The following is a 17,103-nucleotide window of genomic DNA, read 5'->3' as shown; positions in this document are numbered from 1 at the left end:
CTTAGCTTACACGTGAGGAAGCAGGATCACAGAGGAAAAGTCTCTGGGCTGGAATGTGCGCCTACCTTCTGGCACCCTTGGACCCCAGGGGATCCACGGGCAGCCAGAAAGCTCCGAGCAGTGACCGGCTCCTCTCAGTGAACACCGAGGGCTGGCCAACCTGGAGCACTAGGTGGCCCTTCTCCAAGCCCAGGAAGGCTCATGAACACAGAATTCAACTGGCTGCAGAACTCCAGCCATTTAATAACAAATGCTTCCCCACCCTACCCCCCACCAGAGCACTGGGAAAATCGTGGGTCCAACGGTACATGTGGGGGAGGGGACACAGAAAGCCAGGGCAAATGGGAGCAGTCAGTGAGGGACTGGTCGGGTCCCGCCCCGTGTCGCTTGACCCCTGGGAGCATCGTGTCAGGCCAGGCACAGTGGCCTCTCCTCTGCCCAGGCACCAGCAGGGAGCTCCGTCCGAGCGAGGCTGGGGCTGTCCATGGGCCCAGCCAGAGATCGTGAGAGGAGGCCAGGGCCAGCAGAGGGAGGAGAAGGATGAAAACAGAAAAGACGCTGGTCTGTCACCAAGCCCAGGCCCTCTGGGTCCCTGTGCCAAGTCCAGCCTCTGGGAGCTGGCCTCACCCATGGCGAGGCTGCCGCCACTCACTCCGGCCTTGCCTTCTTGGCCTTCTTCTCAGACCTTGCAGCCTCATCATGGACTTTCCGCTTCTCCACCAGTTTGTTGGCCTGTGAGGAGGAAGGGGAGGATTACGCTGTGATGGGGGGAGGAGGACGGGGAAGGGAACTCCCCCTTCTGCCACTCAAGGCCACCCCTTAAAAGCAGAGCTTCCAGGAAAGCTAATAGGCAAATTACCAAGGGGAAAAAGCAAACCCCTCTGAAGAGCCTCAGGTGAGGAACCGTGCCTTCACCCCTGCCTTTATGACTCTGTGAAGTTACGGGCCCACAGCAAGTCAGGAGGATTGCAGGCTCCCAGAGCTGGAGGCAACTGCCCCACTGACCCACTTCACCTGGGAAAGCTGGGGGCCATTCAAACCTTCACCAGGAGCTGCTAGGGTGGGGTCAACCTGCAACAGTCCTTCCCCGGGGCCACGTGGCATGATCTATTCCAAAACAGGTGGCCTTTCAACCTGGCAATTACACTCCTAAGAATTTACCCTGCAGAGACACTTGGAGGCAGGAAGAGAGGTGCTCAAGACTGTTCTCTGAGAACAACTATAAAAGGGAGACGGCCTAATCCTGTCAGCAGGGAACAGGCCATGCACTGTACGATGCCATGGACAGTTCATGCTATGGTTAAATAACAAATACACCGCAGAACCACCTACAGGCAAACCTCGGAGATATTGTGGGTTGGATTCCACCCACCACCCCAATAAAGCGAATACTGCAATAAAGGGAGTCACGTGAATTTTTTGGTTTCCCAGGGCATATAAGTGTTCTGTTTTTGCTATGCTGTTGTCTGTTAAGTGGCAATAGCATTATGTCTAAAAACACCGTGCAGATACGTTAATAAAAAATACGTTATTGCTAAAAAAAACTAACCATCGTCTGAGCCTTCAGTGAATTATAGTCTTTTTGCGACAGTAACATCAAAGAACATTGATCACAAATCACCATAACAAATATAATAATAATGAAAAAGTCCGAAATATTGTGAGAATTACCGTCACTGGTGACACAGAGACATGAAATGAGCAAATATTGGAAAAATGGTGCTAAACAGACTTGCTCGACATAGAGTCACCACAAACCTTCCATCTGTAACAAACTCGTTATTTGTGAAGTGCAATAAAGCGAAGTGCCATAAAACAAGCTCTGCCTGTATGTGTAGCACGATGCCCCCCCAATAACATCTGTGTTATTACATGCACAAAAGAAACCTGGGGGGCTATTACTACAGATCACCCCAAGGGCAAGACTGTGAGCCACTTTTGCGTCCATTACAGAGTTCTGGTGTGCACAGAACTCTTAAAATTTTTTTTTCTTTTATACTGAGCATACGTGGCTCTGTGAATGAGAGGAAACAAAACAGAAGCTAAACCAAAACCTCCCACAGTCCCTCCAGCTTCACGCACTTCTGTGAAGTGCAGGCCCCGAGTCTGCTGCAGCAGCTCTGGCCCCCAACCCCAGCAGACTCAGAAACCACCTGGTGCAGGAAGGAGACTGACACCAAGATGCCCAGGGCAGGCAGACAACGTCAGAAAAACGCTAGAAGAGGGCCCAGAGACTGCCTGGGAGAGCCAGCCGGCCTCGAAGCTCAGCTGTGCGGCCCCATCTGGAGCCTCAGGCGGCGGGGAGACTCACCTCGCGGATTTTGCGCCTCTTGCCAAACATGATCTTGTTGTAAAGGTACTTCTCCCGCTTCTTCATCATCATGATGGCCAGGCGCTTGGCCTCACTCTCCTCCTCCTGGGCCAGCCGCTGCTTATCCTCCAGCTTCACTGTGCCCGCCATCACCCTGGGCTTCTGGGGACACAGGGGAGACACTTGTGGATGCAGGTTGACCCCCACCCTCCACCCCCAGCCCCCTGGCTCCCACCCTTCTGGCACCAAGGTGGCCAGCGGGGCTGCTTCCCAGGCCAAGAACCCAATCAACTCCCCGGTACCTTCCGCTCCATCCTCGGCTCCTCCGGGGCCGTCAGTCGGGCCTCTTCCTCCCTTTCCGAACCAGCCTCCTTGTCTTCTTCCTCCTCCTCTTCTTTTCCTCCCTCTTCATCACCATCACCTTCATCATCTTCCTCCTCATCCTCCTCTTCAGATTCATTCAAATTTCCTACAAACAGCCAAGGATTCCAAACACTCGGGAGCCTGCTCTTCCCCTTGCGGCGTGAGAACTGGCACCAGGCACCACCCTCTTTGGCACAGACGTTCCAAAGGCAGAGCAGGGCCATCCCGACCACAGGCCCTCTGGCGCCTCCTCCACAGGCCCAGCTGCCTTCAGAGCAAACTCCAGGCCCCCAATCCCTCAGCTCTGCTGCCTCCCGCGGAACTTCCAGGCCATTCTGCTCAGTCACTCTAGACATCAAGTAACACTGGATTATAAGACACAAACGTTTCCTCCTCCTAAGCCACATTACTCCAACGAGCGTTTAAAGGGCTTTGTACCCCTGCTGCCCTGTTCTCTGGAGCTTGCCACCTTTGTAGCCAAGAAGGGAAACAGCCAGGTGAAGCCCCCGGAGCCGAGGCCAGCCTGGAGGAGCCTGCCCACCCCACCCTGCCCAGCTTCCTTTCACTCACCTGGGTGCTCCCCCCGCTGCAGGGCCAGCAACTTCAGCTTCTCAGGGGGCATGTAATCGCCCTCCTTCTCTGACACGAAGGGCGAGAGGTGTGGAGGCAGCTGCACCCCGGGGAAATAGTCTGCCACAGGAAGGAGGAGCCGGGCGTTCACGGAGTCAAACACCCACTGGGGCTGCACATAGTACCTGAGCAGGGTGAGGGCAGAGACAGTCGTGGGGCCACCTGAGACCCCACTGCATCTGCAGGGGCCTGGAGACAGACCTCCGCCCCCAGAAACCCAAACAGGCGGAGGAAGACGAGGGCCTTGGGGGCCTACCTGCCGATGACGGGGGTCTGTTGCCCAGGCCGGTCGACAATCTGGTGGGTGATGCCAGAGTCTGTGACGTCGTATGTGGCCCCAATGCACAGAGATTTGTCCCAGGACACGTTCCCCCCAAAACTCCTACAGGCACAGGGGGAGCCCATGAGGGTACTGAGGCAGGAGGTGCCCACCCTGGGACCCGCTGGACCACAAGCTCACCCTCCTAGGACACACCTGTCCCCTCCCCACCCCAGGAACCCCCCCTCCAATTGGCTGACGCCTCCAGTGCTGGCCCAGTGGAGACCTTCTGCCCTAAGCTGGTGAAGTGATGCCAGCTGCCCTCTAATGGGTGCTTTCCATGTGCCTGGGGTGTGCTGAGTTTTCCACACCCATTTTGTTGAATCCTCACAACAGCCCTAAGCAGCGGATACTGACGCCAGCCCATTGTTACCGATGGGCGTCCAGGGCTGCGCTGTCCAGGGCAGGACCCAGCCCAGTACGGCACAGCCAGTGCTGTCAGACTCCCCACCTGATGACAAAGGCCAGGGCCTCCCGGGGCACCTCACGGTTCAGGAAGAACTTCAGGCCCTCGAAGAGCTTCTTGTGCTTTTCCTGCGCCTCCAGCTCCTTCCTGCAGTCCTCCTGCACCACCATCTCCTGCCGAGAAAAGGGGCTGCTCACACTATCAGGCCTGCCTGCACCCCACTGGAGGCAGAGGCTGGAGACGAGCCCCTCCCCAGCTTCCTTCTAAACCCCTCAGTCCGCCCACCTCCCCCACCCCCGCTTCCAGAGGGCAGCGCAGTCCTCACCCCGTCAGCAGGAAACTCATCCACCTCGGCTTCCTCCTCCTCCACAGGCACCACCACACGGGCCAGACTGGCACTGAGAGAGGCCAGTTTCTGTGGGAAAGAAGCAGGGTTTCAGGGATGCTGCTTGCAGGTGGGGAGGGGTAGGGCTGGCAGTTCTCGGCTGGGTATCAGTGGGTGTGGGTTCTGAGGGCAAGCCCTGAGACCACCTATCTAGCCATGACCGCCTCCACCCCCGGGCCAGGAACCCCCCTTCTGGGGGATGCAGGGCCAATGCTGGAAGCCTCTCTCACCTCCATAGAGCTCTCGGAGTCCAAAGCGTAGGTGTCCTCGCTGGCCTTCGCTTCTGCATGGGCCTGACCCTCGAGCTGAGAGGCAAGGGCAAGGTCAGAGGAAGAGGATGCCCCTACCCCCACCTCCACGTGGGGAGAGAGGCCGTGGCCTCTGCCCGGTGAGGAGAAGGCGCTGCGCTGGGCCGGGGCCTACCTTTGGAGGGTAGTGCAGGTTAAGCGACTGGTAGAGGCGGAAGTTGACGAACCCCAGCAGGGTGGTGTAGAACTCGGTGAAGGTGGCCATGACCCTGTAGTCCACGTCTGTTGGGTGCTGGGTACACAGGAGACGCATCAGCAGTGTCAGTGCAAAGATGGCACTGACAACCCATGCGGGGTGGGGGCTCCGGATGCCCAAGGACCAGGAGCTCCCCCAGGGTGGCCCCGCCTTCAGAGCTCTGCCCCAGGAGAAGAGGCCGTGTGGCGTGGTCCCACCCAGGAGCATCCTGGGCACCAGTGAGGCTCTGGACAAGGGTCCCAAGGATTGTCCTGGAGGCCAGTGCCAGATCCCCGTGCCATAAAGGGGATGCTAGGAGTGAGAAAAGGGAAGCCTTTGTCACGAGGTTCCCAGGACAGGCTGGTGTCCCCGCTCCCTGCCCCAGCTCTCCCCCTCACCCTGCAAGGCAGACTTCTGTTCTTGCAGAAGCCGCTCACGCCTGCTCCATTAGCCAACCAGTAACTTCCATTTACCGTCTTTTCTGGGGCCAGCCCATGAGCACCTGGGGGCCTGGCTGGGAAAGGTGGCCCTGGATCAGCCCATCTGCCTGGGTGGGGGTAGTGGGCGGGCGGCACTCAGCACCTACGAGCCCTGGCAGGAGCCTTCTGACAGATACTCAGAATTCAGCAACCCTGCCTTGGGCCCGAGCCGGAGACAAAGGCACAACCCGAGGACCCAGGACAGGCTGGGCAGCTGCCTGGCTCAGCCCCAGAGAGCGCCTGAGAAATGCTGCCTGCTTAGGGCAAAAAACACAGAGCAAGCGGGGGACACGGGAGGGCTCGTCTTAAACCTTGAGGAGTTGATAAAACAAAACAGGGCAAGGATCTGAGACCCAAACCAAAGTGCCTCGACCCTTGAGCAGCACTGCCTGGCACACCAGAGAGCCCAGGCCAGCCTGGCCGACTTCTGAGACCTGGACGGGGGGGATACGCCAAGCGGTGATGAAATCAGTAATGATCACAGCATCCCTTCTGTGCCTGTGCGCCTGTGATGCTGAGCTGTTTCTACATCCTGCCAACAGGCAGTGACTGGGCTGTGGGGGTACAGGGGCCAAGAAGTGCCTCACCTGTCCCCCACTGATACCTCAGTCCTTCCATGAGCATCCACCAGGACCTTCGACGGGCCTGGGAGCACGTGAGCAGTGACTGCCCCACAGCACAGCAGCCCCCTGGGCCCCGCTACCTGCCTGGGTCCTGCTGCCAGGAGCCCAGCACTGGCTGCACAGGGGCCCCAACTATGACCCAGGACTGGTCCCCCATCCTCTTGCTGAGAGGAAGCAGCGGCAGTGAGCTGGCCAGAGAGGAAGGAGGAAGGGGCGGCCCGTGCCCATCCCCGTTCCTCCAGGGCCAGCTGTGTGGAGGCCGGCCTCCACAGGGCCCTATTCACCACTGGCAGGACAGACAAAGACCAGTCTGAGCAGTGCGGGGGTGGGACATCAGAGAGAAGGAAGGAGAGGGAGGGGCAGAGAGGAAGGAGGGAAGGCAGGGCAGAGAAGGCAGGAAGGACAGAGGAGAGGAGGGACAGAGAGGGGAAGAAGGAAGAGCACAGACTTGCACACACGCCTGCCCCCAGGGAGTGGGCACAGGGACTGCTGAGAGCCGAGCGCCTCTCACCCACAAAGACCACAGGCTGCCACCAATTGTCACCGCTGCTCTGCGCTCAGCGGGGGTTCCGGCCTGTGGCCTCCAGCCCAAAGTAATCAGCAGCGGCCTAGGGGAACCAGACCACCAGCTCATGCTGGAGCACCCGCTGCCCGGCCAGCAAACCTGCCATCCAGCTGGGTCTCCACTGAAGGCACCAGTTCTCACTCAAGGCACAAGCAGGAAGCAAGGCCAAATGCAGGCCCACAGCAAGATAAGTCAGGCACGAAGCCTGAGACCCTGTGGGAGACTAGAGGCTAACAACCCTCATACGGAGGCCAAACCAAGATTTCTCTCGACGGATCCTGCCAAAAATTCCCCCCGTCTTAAAAAGAAAGATGAGTAAGAAATAGTGCCACTAATAAGTAGTGCTCCTCTTGTGTTCATCCTCCCCAGTCTCACCCAGTCCCCAGCTCTGGGGGGGGGGCACAGGAGTGGGGGTGGCAGAGCGGGGTGAGGACCCAGCAGGTTGGAGGGCAGGGCCGTGTATGCAGGCAGTGCTCGGCCCCGGTGGCCGCTCACTGTTCATTCTTCAACCCCCGAGGGCCAAGCACCAGGCACTTTTAAAGCTTTTTTCCCTCAAATCCTCACGACAAGGCTTAGAAGGTGGAAGCACATTATTAACTGGGCACAGAGAGGTAAGGGCACATGTCCAAGGACAACCAGCTAGCAGTTACTGGAGTCAGGCTAGCTCGGGCTCTTGTTACAATGCTGTACCACACCTCCGCACCGCCCCAGCCGGCACTCAGGAACCCAGCTGGTTCTGCAGGACAGGAAGAGCCCCCCTTCACCTACACCATTATCTCTGTCTAGGAAGCAGAGAGGGAGCAACGGTCCCTGCACAACCCTTCCCTGTGGGCACACTCACGTCGTGGGAGAAGGTGTAGGGCGTGATCCACACGATGGGCTGGCCCAGCACCTCGGCCTGGTAGTAAATGCCTTTGATGGACAGGAAGACCTGCGGTGGAGGGGGGACAGCGTGGTGAGGACACGGGGCGGGCGGGGCGGGGGGCTGGGCCCCACTGGGTGGCCCCGGGCTCACCTTGCGCAGGGCACGGGCGGCGATGACGTAGTGCATGAACTCCACGGCCAGCCGGTGGCACAGCTGGATGGTGTGCACGTGGCACTTGCCGGTCCGTGGGAAGGTGGAGAAGAGGAAGCACATGGAGAGGGCGTCGTCCAGGTCCCGCAGGGCATCTATGAATGTGGGGTACCTGCGTGGCCAGGAGGGCGGCGCTCACAGGGTCGTTCAGCCTGGGCTCTGAGGGGCCCCCAATCTCGTTGCCCCACCCCAGGCCCTGAACACGCCATCTCCTAAACAGGGAGCTGGGCAATGCCCTGGGGCCTGGCAGTGCCAACCTCCCCACAGCCTCAGGAAGAACCACGGAACCAGGATGTGCCCACTTGGCTCTGAGGGTCAGAGAAATCTGAGTCAGGAGGGGCCAGCCAGGTCTTCAGACACAGAGCAAAACAGAAGAAAGGTCCGCAGGGACCTCTCAGAACAGGAGAGGCACTTGGTTTCCTGGTTCAGAGGCCAGAGCCTCAATCAGCCCCCTCTTGTGCCTCGAAGTTTCCTCGCTCTGCACCTCACAGACAAACCCAACAACCTGGGCCCTTCCTAGAAACAGCACCGGCCATTCTTTCTTAAGCAAGGGCTGAGGAGAAGGGGGTGACACAGAATGGGAACGCCACCATACTGCCACCTAGTGTGCACATGAATCCAGACACTTGCTTTTTTCTTATGCATTTTTTTTTTTTTTTCATTTGTTCCACAGAACAGCTGTGTCACACTCGTCATCTCTCTGTTACAGGAGGACCTGCTCGGAGCAGGAGCAGTTCACGGACTGCCCAGCTCGTGGCTGTAGGGCTGGGGTGAGAACACCTGCTGTCGAGCTCCCAGGCCAAGGCTGTTGCCCTGCTAGCCCATGGCTGGCCCGACTCAACGAAGCCAAGTCCATCCAGCCTGGAGCTAACTGTTCCCAGGGCCAACAGCCACCAAGAGAAGGCAGACATTCAGTTAGCCCAGAGTTTCTGCACCTTACCACCACTGACACTGTGGGCCAGGTTGTCCCGTGTTGTGGGGGCTGTCCTGTGCACTATAGGGTGTTGAGCAGCATCCCTGGCCTCTACTAATTAAATACTAGTAGACCCCCTGCCATCCAAGTCAGGAGAAGCAGAAGTGTCTCCAGACACTGCCAAGTGTCCCCACTGATTTAGTCAACGAATGACGGGGACTGCTGAGAAGGATGGGCAAGAAACAGTTGAGATCAGAGGTGTCCAGCCACATCTTCCAGGACTGACCATGCACCCCACGCATACCCCCAGGACTCCAGCTCTCTCTCACCACAGGGCCTTTGCACTTGCTGTTTGCTCTGCGTGAACCATGCCTCCCCTGGCTGGCTCAAATGTCTCCCCCCAGAGACCTCCTTTGACAAGCCTGTAACTAACATACGTCCTCCAGCTCCCTTCCTGGAGAGCATCCCTCGTGGCACTCGTGTGGACTTGCAACCATTAGAACAACTTGCCAGTTTGTTTTCTGGTCTGCTTCCTCCAACAGGACGCCAGCTCTGTGAGCAGGGTCTCGGTCCCGTTCCCCACTGTACCCCCAGCACCAGGTCAGAGCCCCCGGCTCACCGCTCCTTGACGATGTGGTCGAGCTTGTAGTTGGGCTTGTTGTCCTTCAGCCGCTCCACCGTGTTCCACTCACTCTTCCCATAGGCTTTCCGCAGCTTCCGGACGAATACCTGGGAGAGAGGAGGAGACTGCTGATGTGGGGCCAACGGCTCCCGGACACCCCTTCCGTGGAGGAGGGATGCTCGGGGCAGGAGGGCTCTCCGACCACGGCTGTCTGCCGGCATGATGTGCCCCCTCAGCCCGGGGTTTGCACAACAGCCACCTCCACGGAGCAGCGAACCTGACCCAGGCTGACGACAGAGCCACCCCACTGCATCCCGCTGACAGATCAACAGGGATAAGCATTCAGACGGGCTGACTCCACATGTTTACGTGAAAGTATAACGTTTTCAGCCCTATTTTCCAACTGAGAAGTGAGACAGACCAGGGCCAGGAGGCTGGGCCAGAAACAGCAGTCCGCATGTGTGTGAAACAAGCCTCGGGCCCACGTGTGGGGCTGGGCCACACGAGAAAACGCAGTTGAGGCCAATGGTGGCCCCAGAAAGTCCTCTAAACTGACCAACTGCCTCCCCTGAGCACTTCTTCAGAGGCTCAGAGGCCACCTCCGCTGAGACTGTGAACAGCAGCTCTGAGACAGCCAGTCCCACAAGGGGCCCAGTTCCAATGCAATGAGCTGGGGTGCCTGGAAAACCCAGCAGCAGGACAGGTCCAGCCACCCACCTCGGCCGGCTGTGGCGAGAGGGCTGCCAGCAGCTGTATCCCACAGCCTGGCCCTGCTGCTCGGCAAAGGCTACAGTAGCAGCAGTCTTTCAATTATTTGCATTTGGTATAATTAGGTTTCTACTTTCCCTGTGGTATTTAAGCATTTAATCATTTCTATTTGAGGAATGAAAAGCTTGGTCTCCTGGGAACAATTCCAGAAAGAACCTGAATAGGAGTGGTTTATTTGGGCAGAAAACACACCAGAGAGCCCCTGAAAGACCACAATCTTTGCCTCAGAGGCAATACATTTACTCTTTTCCAAAAGAACCAGGGGAAAAGTATGACAGGTAACGCTTAATCATTGGCCAGGTTCTACATAAATGATTTCCACACTTAAGATCTCAGTCAATCCCCCCGACACACTTTTGAGGTAGAATTACCTCACCCTATGTACAGGCTTGCTCAGAGAGATCAAACAATTTACCCAAGGTCAGTGTTAGTGGGTCTGCACAGAGCTGGGAAGGGCCCCATCCAGACCCTAGAGCCCAGGCCTCACCTTGTACTCCCGGAACTTGTTGACAATGGGTTCATGGAGGAGGAATCTGATGTCTTTGATAAGGTAAAAGGTTCGGGCTGCCGTGGAGCCCTTGTTGACCTTCTTCTTGTGCTTGGGTTCATGGGGATAAATGCCCTTCAGGATGCAGAGCCGCCTGGAAGACAAAGGCCACTCCTTCTATCAGCAAACGTGCTGAGAGCACTGGGCACGCTGGGCCTGGAAAACTGCAGTGAACAGAGAACACAGGAGCCCTGCCCTTTGGAAAACTCACATCCTAGTGCAGGAGTCTGACAGTGACAAGTTCCCAACAAACATAGTGCAGACAGTCCCAAGCACCAGAAAGGGAACAATCAGGATACTGACAGGGGCCAACTGGCAGGTACCTCTTTTAGCAAGGAGTCAGGAAAGGCCTTGCTGACAAATCAACATTTCAGCCACATAGAGGTATACCTCATTTTATTGAATTTCACTTTATTGCACTTTGCAGGTAATTGCATTTTCTTTTTTTTTTTTTTAAACAAATTGAAGGTTTGTGCAACCCTGCATTGAGCAAGTCTATCGGTGCCATTTTTCCAACATTTGCTCACTTTCATGTCTCTGTGTCACATTTTTGGAATTCTCACAATATTTCAAACTATTTCATCATTATTATGTTTGTTATAGCGATCTGTGATCAGTGATCTTTGATGTTGCTATTGTAATCATTTTGGGGGCCCCACAAATAGCACCCATACAAGATGGTGAACTTAATCAATAAATGTTGTGTGTGTTCTGACTGCTCCACCTGACCTGCCATTCCCCAGTCTCTCTCCCTCTACTTGGGCCTCTCTACTCCCTGGGACACAATATTGATATGAGGTCAACAAATAACCCTACAGTGGCCTCTAAGTGTTCAAGTGAAAGGAAGAGTCCCACGTCTCTCACTTTAAATCAAAAGCTAGAAATGATTAAGCTTAGTGAGGAAGGCATGGTGAAAGCCAAGACAGGTCGAAAGCTAGGCTTCTTACACCACAGTCAGCCAAGTTGTGAATGCAAAGGAAAAGCCCTTGAAGGAAATTAAAAGAGCTACTCCCGTGAACACATAAACGATAAGAAAGCAAAACAGCCTTATTGCTGATATAAAGTTTTAGTGGTCTGGACAGAAGATCAAACCAGCCACAACATTCCCTTAAGCCAAAGCCTAATCCGGAGCAAGACTCTAACTCTCTTCAATTCTATGAAGGCTGACAGAAGTAAGGAAGCTGCAGGATAAAGTCTGAAGCTAGCAGAGGATGGTTCATGAGCTTTAAGGCAAGAAGCCGTCTCCAGGACATAAAAGTACAAGGTGAGGCAGCAAGTGCTGATGTAGAAGCTGCAGCAAGCTATCCAGAAGATCTAGCTAAGATAATTAACTAAACAACAGATTTTCAATGTTGATGAAACAGCCTTATATTGGAAGAAGATGCCTTCTAGGACTTTCATAGCTAGAGAGAAGTCAATGCCTGGCTTCAAAATTTCAAAGGACATGCTGACTCTCTTGTTATGGGATAACACAGCTGATGACTTTAAGGTGAAGCCAATGCTCATTCACCATTCTGAAAATCCTGGGGCCCTTAAGAATTATGCTAAAATCTACTCTGCCTGTGCTCTATAAATGGAACAACAAAGCCTGGATAACAGCACATCTGTTTACAAAAAACAACGTCAGGGGCTTCCCTGGTGGCGCAATGGTTAAGAATCCACCTGCCAATGCAGGGGACACAGGTTCGAGCCCTGGTCCAGGAAGATCCCACATGCCGTGGAGCAACTAAGCCCATGTGCCACAACTACTGAGCCTGCTCTACAGCCTGCGAGCCACAACTACTGAAGCCCGCGCACCTAGAGTCCGTGCTCCGCAACAAGAGAAGCCACCGCAATGAGACGCCCACACACTGCAATAAAGAGTAGCCCCTGCTCGCCGCAACTAGAGAAAGCATGAGCAGCAACGAAGACCCAAAGCAGCCAAAAGTAAATAATAAATTAACAAAACAAAACAAAAAACATGGTCAATGACTATTTTAAGCCCACCCTTGAGACCTACTGCTCAGAAAAAAGTTTTTTGTTTTTCCAAAATATTACTGCTCATTGACAATGCACCTGGTCACCCAAGAGCTCTGATGGAGATGTACAAAGAGCTTAATGTTGTTTTCATGCCTGCTAACAAAACATCCATCACGCAGCCAACGGATCAAGGACTAATTCTGACTTTCAGGTCTTATTAATTAAGAAATACATTTCATAAGGCTATAGCCACCACAGACAGTGATTCCTCTGATGGATCTGGGCAAAGTAAATTGAAAACCTTCTGGAAACGATTTACCCTTCGAGATGCCGTTAAGAATTTTCGTGATTCAGAAAAGATAAAAATATCAACATTAACAGGAGTTTGGAAGAAGTTGCTTCCAACCCTCATGGATGACTTTGAGGGGTTCAAGACTTCAGTGGAGGAAGTAACTGCAGATGTGGTGGAAACAGCAAGAGAACTAGAATTAGAAGTGGCTCCTGAAGGTGTGACTGGATTGCTGCCATCTCATGATAAAACTTTAACAGATGAAGAGTGCTTCTTATAAATGAGTGAAGACAGTGGTTTCTTGAGATGGAATCTACCGTGGAAATTGCTGAAATGACAACAAAGAATTTAGAATATTACGTAAATTTAGTTGATAAAACAGCAGTAGGGTCTGACAGGTTCGACTCCAATTCTGACAGAAGTTCTACTGTGGGTAAAACGCTGTCAAACAGCACTGTGTGCTACAGAGAAATGGTTCATGAAAGGAAGAGTCAATCGACGTGGCAAACCTCACTGCTGTCTTATTTTAAGAAACTGTCACAGCCACCCCAGCCTTCATCAACCACCTCCTTGATCAGTCAGCAGCTGTCAACATCGAGGCAAGACCCTCCACCAGCAAAAAGATTACGACTCACTGAATGCTCAGATGATGATTAGCATTTTTTAGCAATAAAGTATTTTAAATTAATGCATGTTCATTTCTTTTAGACATAAAACTTCTGCACGCTTAATAGACTACAGTATAGTGTAAACGTAACTTTTATATGCACTGGGAAACCGCTCCATTGTGATATTCACTTTATTGCAATGGTGTGAAACCAAATCCACAATATCTCCAAGGTCTGCCTATAAAGGGCAGAGGAAAGAGAATCTTAAGGACAGAGGCTGTAAGAGTGGGAAGTGCTGGGTGCGTTTGGGAGATGAAAAGTGAGCCAGGCAGCAGGACGCAGGCTGTGGAAGAGTCTGGACTGGACTCTCCAAGGAGCTGAGAACCACAAGCTGCAGGATCAGGGGTCACTACTGCCTGAAGGGAGAGGATGGGTGACAAAGACCCAGATAAGAGAGCAGCAGTGCATTGAACCAGTGGGCCCATTTTGATGACTCAGGGTGGCACGACCCAGTTCTCCAGCTTCCCCATGGACCACACCTGGCAAAGCACAGCTCACTAAAGCAAAGCCAGGCAAGAAAGAGAAGGAATATCAGAATCCCAGACAGAGTTTGCAGCAGTGCAGTTAAGAGAGGGATGTGGCTGAGTTTTCACTGGCCAGGCACCCGAAGTCCCCCTTTCCTCTCCAACCTCACCTGAAGTCGGCCAGGCTCAGCTGCAGCTTCTTCCGGGCTTTGTTTCGGGTGATGTAGTTGGTAGCAGAGCCTCGTTCATACTTGGGGAGGATAAAATCAATTCTCTATTAGCAATGATTACAATGACAGAGATCAACCTCTGGACATTGCTCATGCAAGAGGCGACTATTACTCTGGATAAATGGCCAAGACGCTGTGGGGAGGGAGCGCTCCTGCACTGTCCCTGCAGTCGTCAGCACAGAGGAGGACACATACATGTGCACAATGCAGGACCATGAGGTTGCTGTGGATCAGGTGCTATGCCAAGCACTTAGTAGTGGCTGTAAGTACTGACCATTATGATTTGCACACATTATTCATTTAATCCCCACAACACTGTGAGGTGGCTGCCATTAAAATTCTCATTTCACAAGGGAGGAAAACAGGCTCAGTAAAATAACCTGCCCAGGTCACATAGCTTTTTAAGAGCTGGGGCTGGATTCAGACCTAGGTCCAAGTCCAGAACCTGAGTGCCTCATCCACTAAGCCAGTGTTCTCAACTTCTTTTTCATTATAACCACCCCTCCACCACCAGAGGCCTTTTTAGACCTTTTCTCCTCTTTAATCACCCTCTCTCACAGCCCCATAAAATGTTAATACCACAGATATACTGTAGATGTTTCTGTAATGTGGTCCTTCTGAGGGCTACACATCATTGTAATATCTAAGATGTCCCCCAACCAATTTCTGTTCCCTTCGGGATGACACCATCCAGTTGAAAATGCACGCTCTAAGCCACACAGCCTCTCTCCTTCCTCATTCATTCAACAGACAATAACAAGACCTCTACTATGTTCCAAGTGTTTAGCTAGATGCTAGGAGGGTAATAAAGACAAAAGGCCTGGTCTCTACCTGCCCCCAAAGAGCATGTTGTGTTGTGCAACCATCTGGACATCTGTGGTGCTAAGACGCTGCCTCACACTCACACCTCTGTATCCCTGATAGAGCAGCAGTGCACTGCACCAGCTCCCTGCAATGCTAACCAAGCACGTCCTTCCCAGACGAGGTCTTCCTCTGGATTAAGACAGCATAGGCCTCGAGGGCCAGGTCCAGCTCTAAAGGGACAAACCTGTAGCCTCCTGAGGGGTATGTTTATGAATAATCCCACAGTCACGAAACATGCCCTTCATTCATTCTTCCCTTTAGACATTTATTAATTGTCTACTGGGGATCAGGCCCATACCAAGTTCTGGGGATACAAAAATGACTTTCAGACTGTCTTAGGGAAGTTGCTTTCATTAAAATTGTTTTCTATTGCCCTACACTGTCACCATTCTTATTTTTTCAAACATTAAGGGGATAATTAAAGTCAACTGGGGTGACTTTACTCCCTGGGTGTATGGGGGTGGATCCAGCATTTTGGGCTGTTAGATGCTACTGGCACCTAGCGGGTAAGAGGCCAGGAATGCTGCTAAACCTCCCACAACACACAGGACAACCCTCCCCACAACAGTTATCTGGCTCAAAATGTCAAAACGGTTGTGAAACCCTGCTTTAAAAACTGTCATGATTTGTTGGGACTTCCCTGGTGGTCCCTCCAGTGGTTAGGACTCCGAGCTTCCATTGCAGGGGGCCCGGGTTCCATCCCGCAAGCCGCTGGGCGCGGCCAAAACAAAACAAACAACAACGACAAAAACTGTCATGATTTGTTTACATATCTGCACCTGTGTCTCAAAGTCAGGTTTTCAATGTTATATCTTTGTAATTCCAATCACTAGCACTTAGCTCAATAGCGTGCTGGATTAAAAACAGATTGGCAGCAGAAACTTTCCAGCTGATGGAAACAATCGAGGCAACTACATCTTCCTCATCCTCATCCTCATCCCCATCCCCTCTCTAATCTCTTCATGCCATCAAGGTGATTCTCCACGCAGCAACAAGAACAACTCCTTGAAAAACGGATATTACTCCCCCTTTAGTTGATTCTTACTGCTTTTTGAATAAAATCCAGTCTCCTCACTGTGCCTGACAGGTCTTGCATGACCTGGTCCCTGTCCAATCCCAACTTCACCAGATGCCACTCTCCTCTTGGTTTACTATACCCCAGCCAAGCTGATATCCTTTAATTCCTTGCACACAGCAAGCCTTTTCCACCCGAAAGCCTTGGCACTTAGTTTCCGCTGCCAGGCTTGTTTGTGATCGTTTTATTTGGTTATTTACTTTACTGTCCAACTTCCCCACTAGAAAGTGAGCTCCACGAATGCAGGGACCACAACTGGTTGTTTATGTCTCCATTCCCAATGTCCAGGACAAGGCCTGATTCAGCAGAAAAGGGAGTCACAAGTTTTAGAGATGATGAGCTCGAAATAATGGTGAGCTCTACGTAATGTTCATCACTTTCAGTAAAGCTATCCTCCGGCTCGGCCTGTTTTGGGGTGCAGCTTTGCTTGGTAACCTCAACGCTCTTTCACAGCTCTACTCCAGGGTTCTTTCCCCTATTTTACAGAACAAGTACTGCTGTCCTCGCTCATCCTCGAACCCCTTCTGCCTGCTGTCTCCTGTCGCGTTGATCCCAGCCGGTTCTGCACCCACGAGGATTCAAGGCCGGGGAAAGGCGCAGTCCCCGGGCTCCATCGCTCCCGTCTCCTACCTCCTGGGGCACCCCCGTCCCCCCTGCCCCGGCCCCGCCCCGGCCTCTCGCCCATCACCTTCTTCTTCTCCAGGCCTCCCATGGCTCCACGCAGAAGGACCTACAAGCACCGTGCGAACACCACCACTTCCTCCCGCACGTGCCCTGCCTAGGGCCCCGAGGCCCCCACGCCGCCGGCCTGCGCGGTCTGTCCAAGGAGGTGCCTGAGCGAGTCTACTGAAAGATGCAATTTTTCTCCTAGAGATTAAAACTAAATCCTCTGAAAAAAATCTCTAAGACAGCTCTTTCGGGCTCTTTCTCATCGGTGAGCCTGTTACAGACATTTTTAATGTTTAAGCAAGGGCGTATATTCAGGCATTTCTATAATCATCCTGATGACGAGCGCTTGACGTTATGAGCCCCGTTGCATGTTGGGATGGAACGGGGCGGAAGGCT

General features: G+C 53.4%; 1 protein-coding gene across 1 annotated transcript; it reads right to left on the bottom strand.

Annotated features, from left to right (window-relative positions):
• Positions 1–213: 213 nt before the first annotated feature.
• On the bottom strand, positions 214–16,826 carry PES1 (pescadillo ribosomal biogenesis factor 1). The gene is made up of 15 exons (XM_068562947.1): positions 16,727–16,826; positions 14,040–14,119; positions 10,430–10,583; positions 9,172–9,281; positions 7,580–7,751; positions 7,406–7,495; positions 4,838–4,954; positions 4,645–4,719; positions 4,355–4,444; positions 4,075–4,202; positions 3,561–3,686; positions 3,245–3,429; positions 2,614–2,780; positions 2,312–2,473; positions 214–732 (listed from the first exon to the last, which is right to left on the bottom strand). The coding sequence occupies exons 1-15, from the start codon at positions 16,748–16,750 to the stop codon at positions 649–651; spliced, it is 1,764 nt and encodes a 587-aa protein (XP_068419048.1). The 5' UTR covers positions 16,751–16,826; the 3' UTR covers positions 214–648.
• Positions 16,827–17,103: the final 277 nt, after the last annotated feature.

Source organism: Eschrichtius robustus, chromosome 14 (genome assembly GCF_028021215.1).
Source record: "Eschrichtius robustus isolate mEscRob2 chromosome 14, mEscRob2.pri, whole genome shotgun sequence".
Taxonomy (NCBI): Eukaryota; Metazoa; Chordata; class Mammalia; order Artiodactyla; family Eschrichtiidae; genus Eschrichtius; species Eschrichtius robustus.
This window is presented reverse-complemented; position numbering and strand designations above follow the sequence as displayed.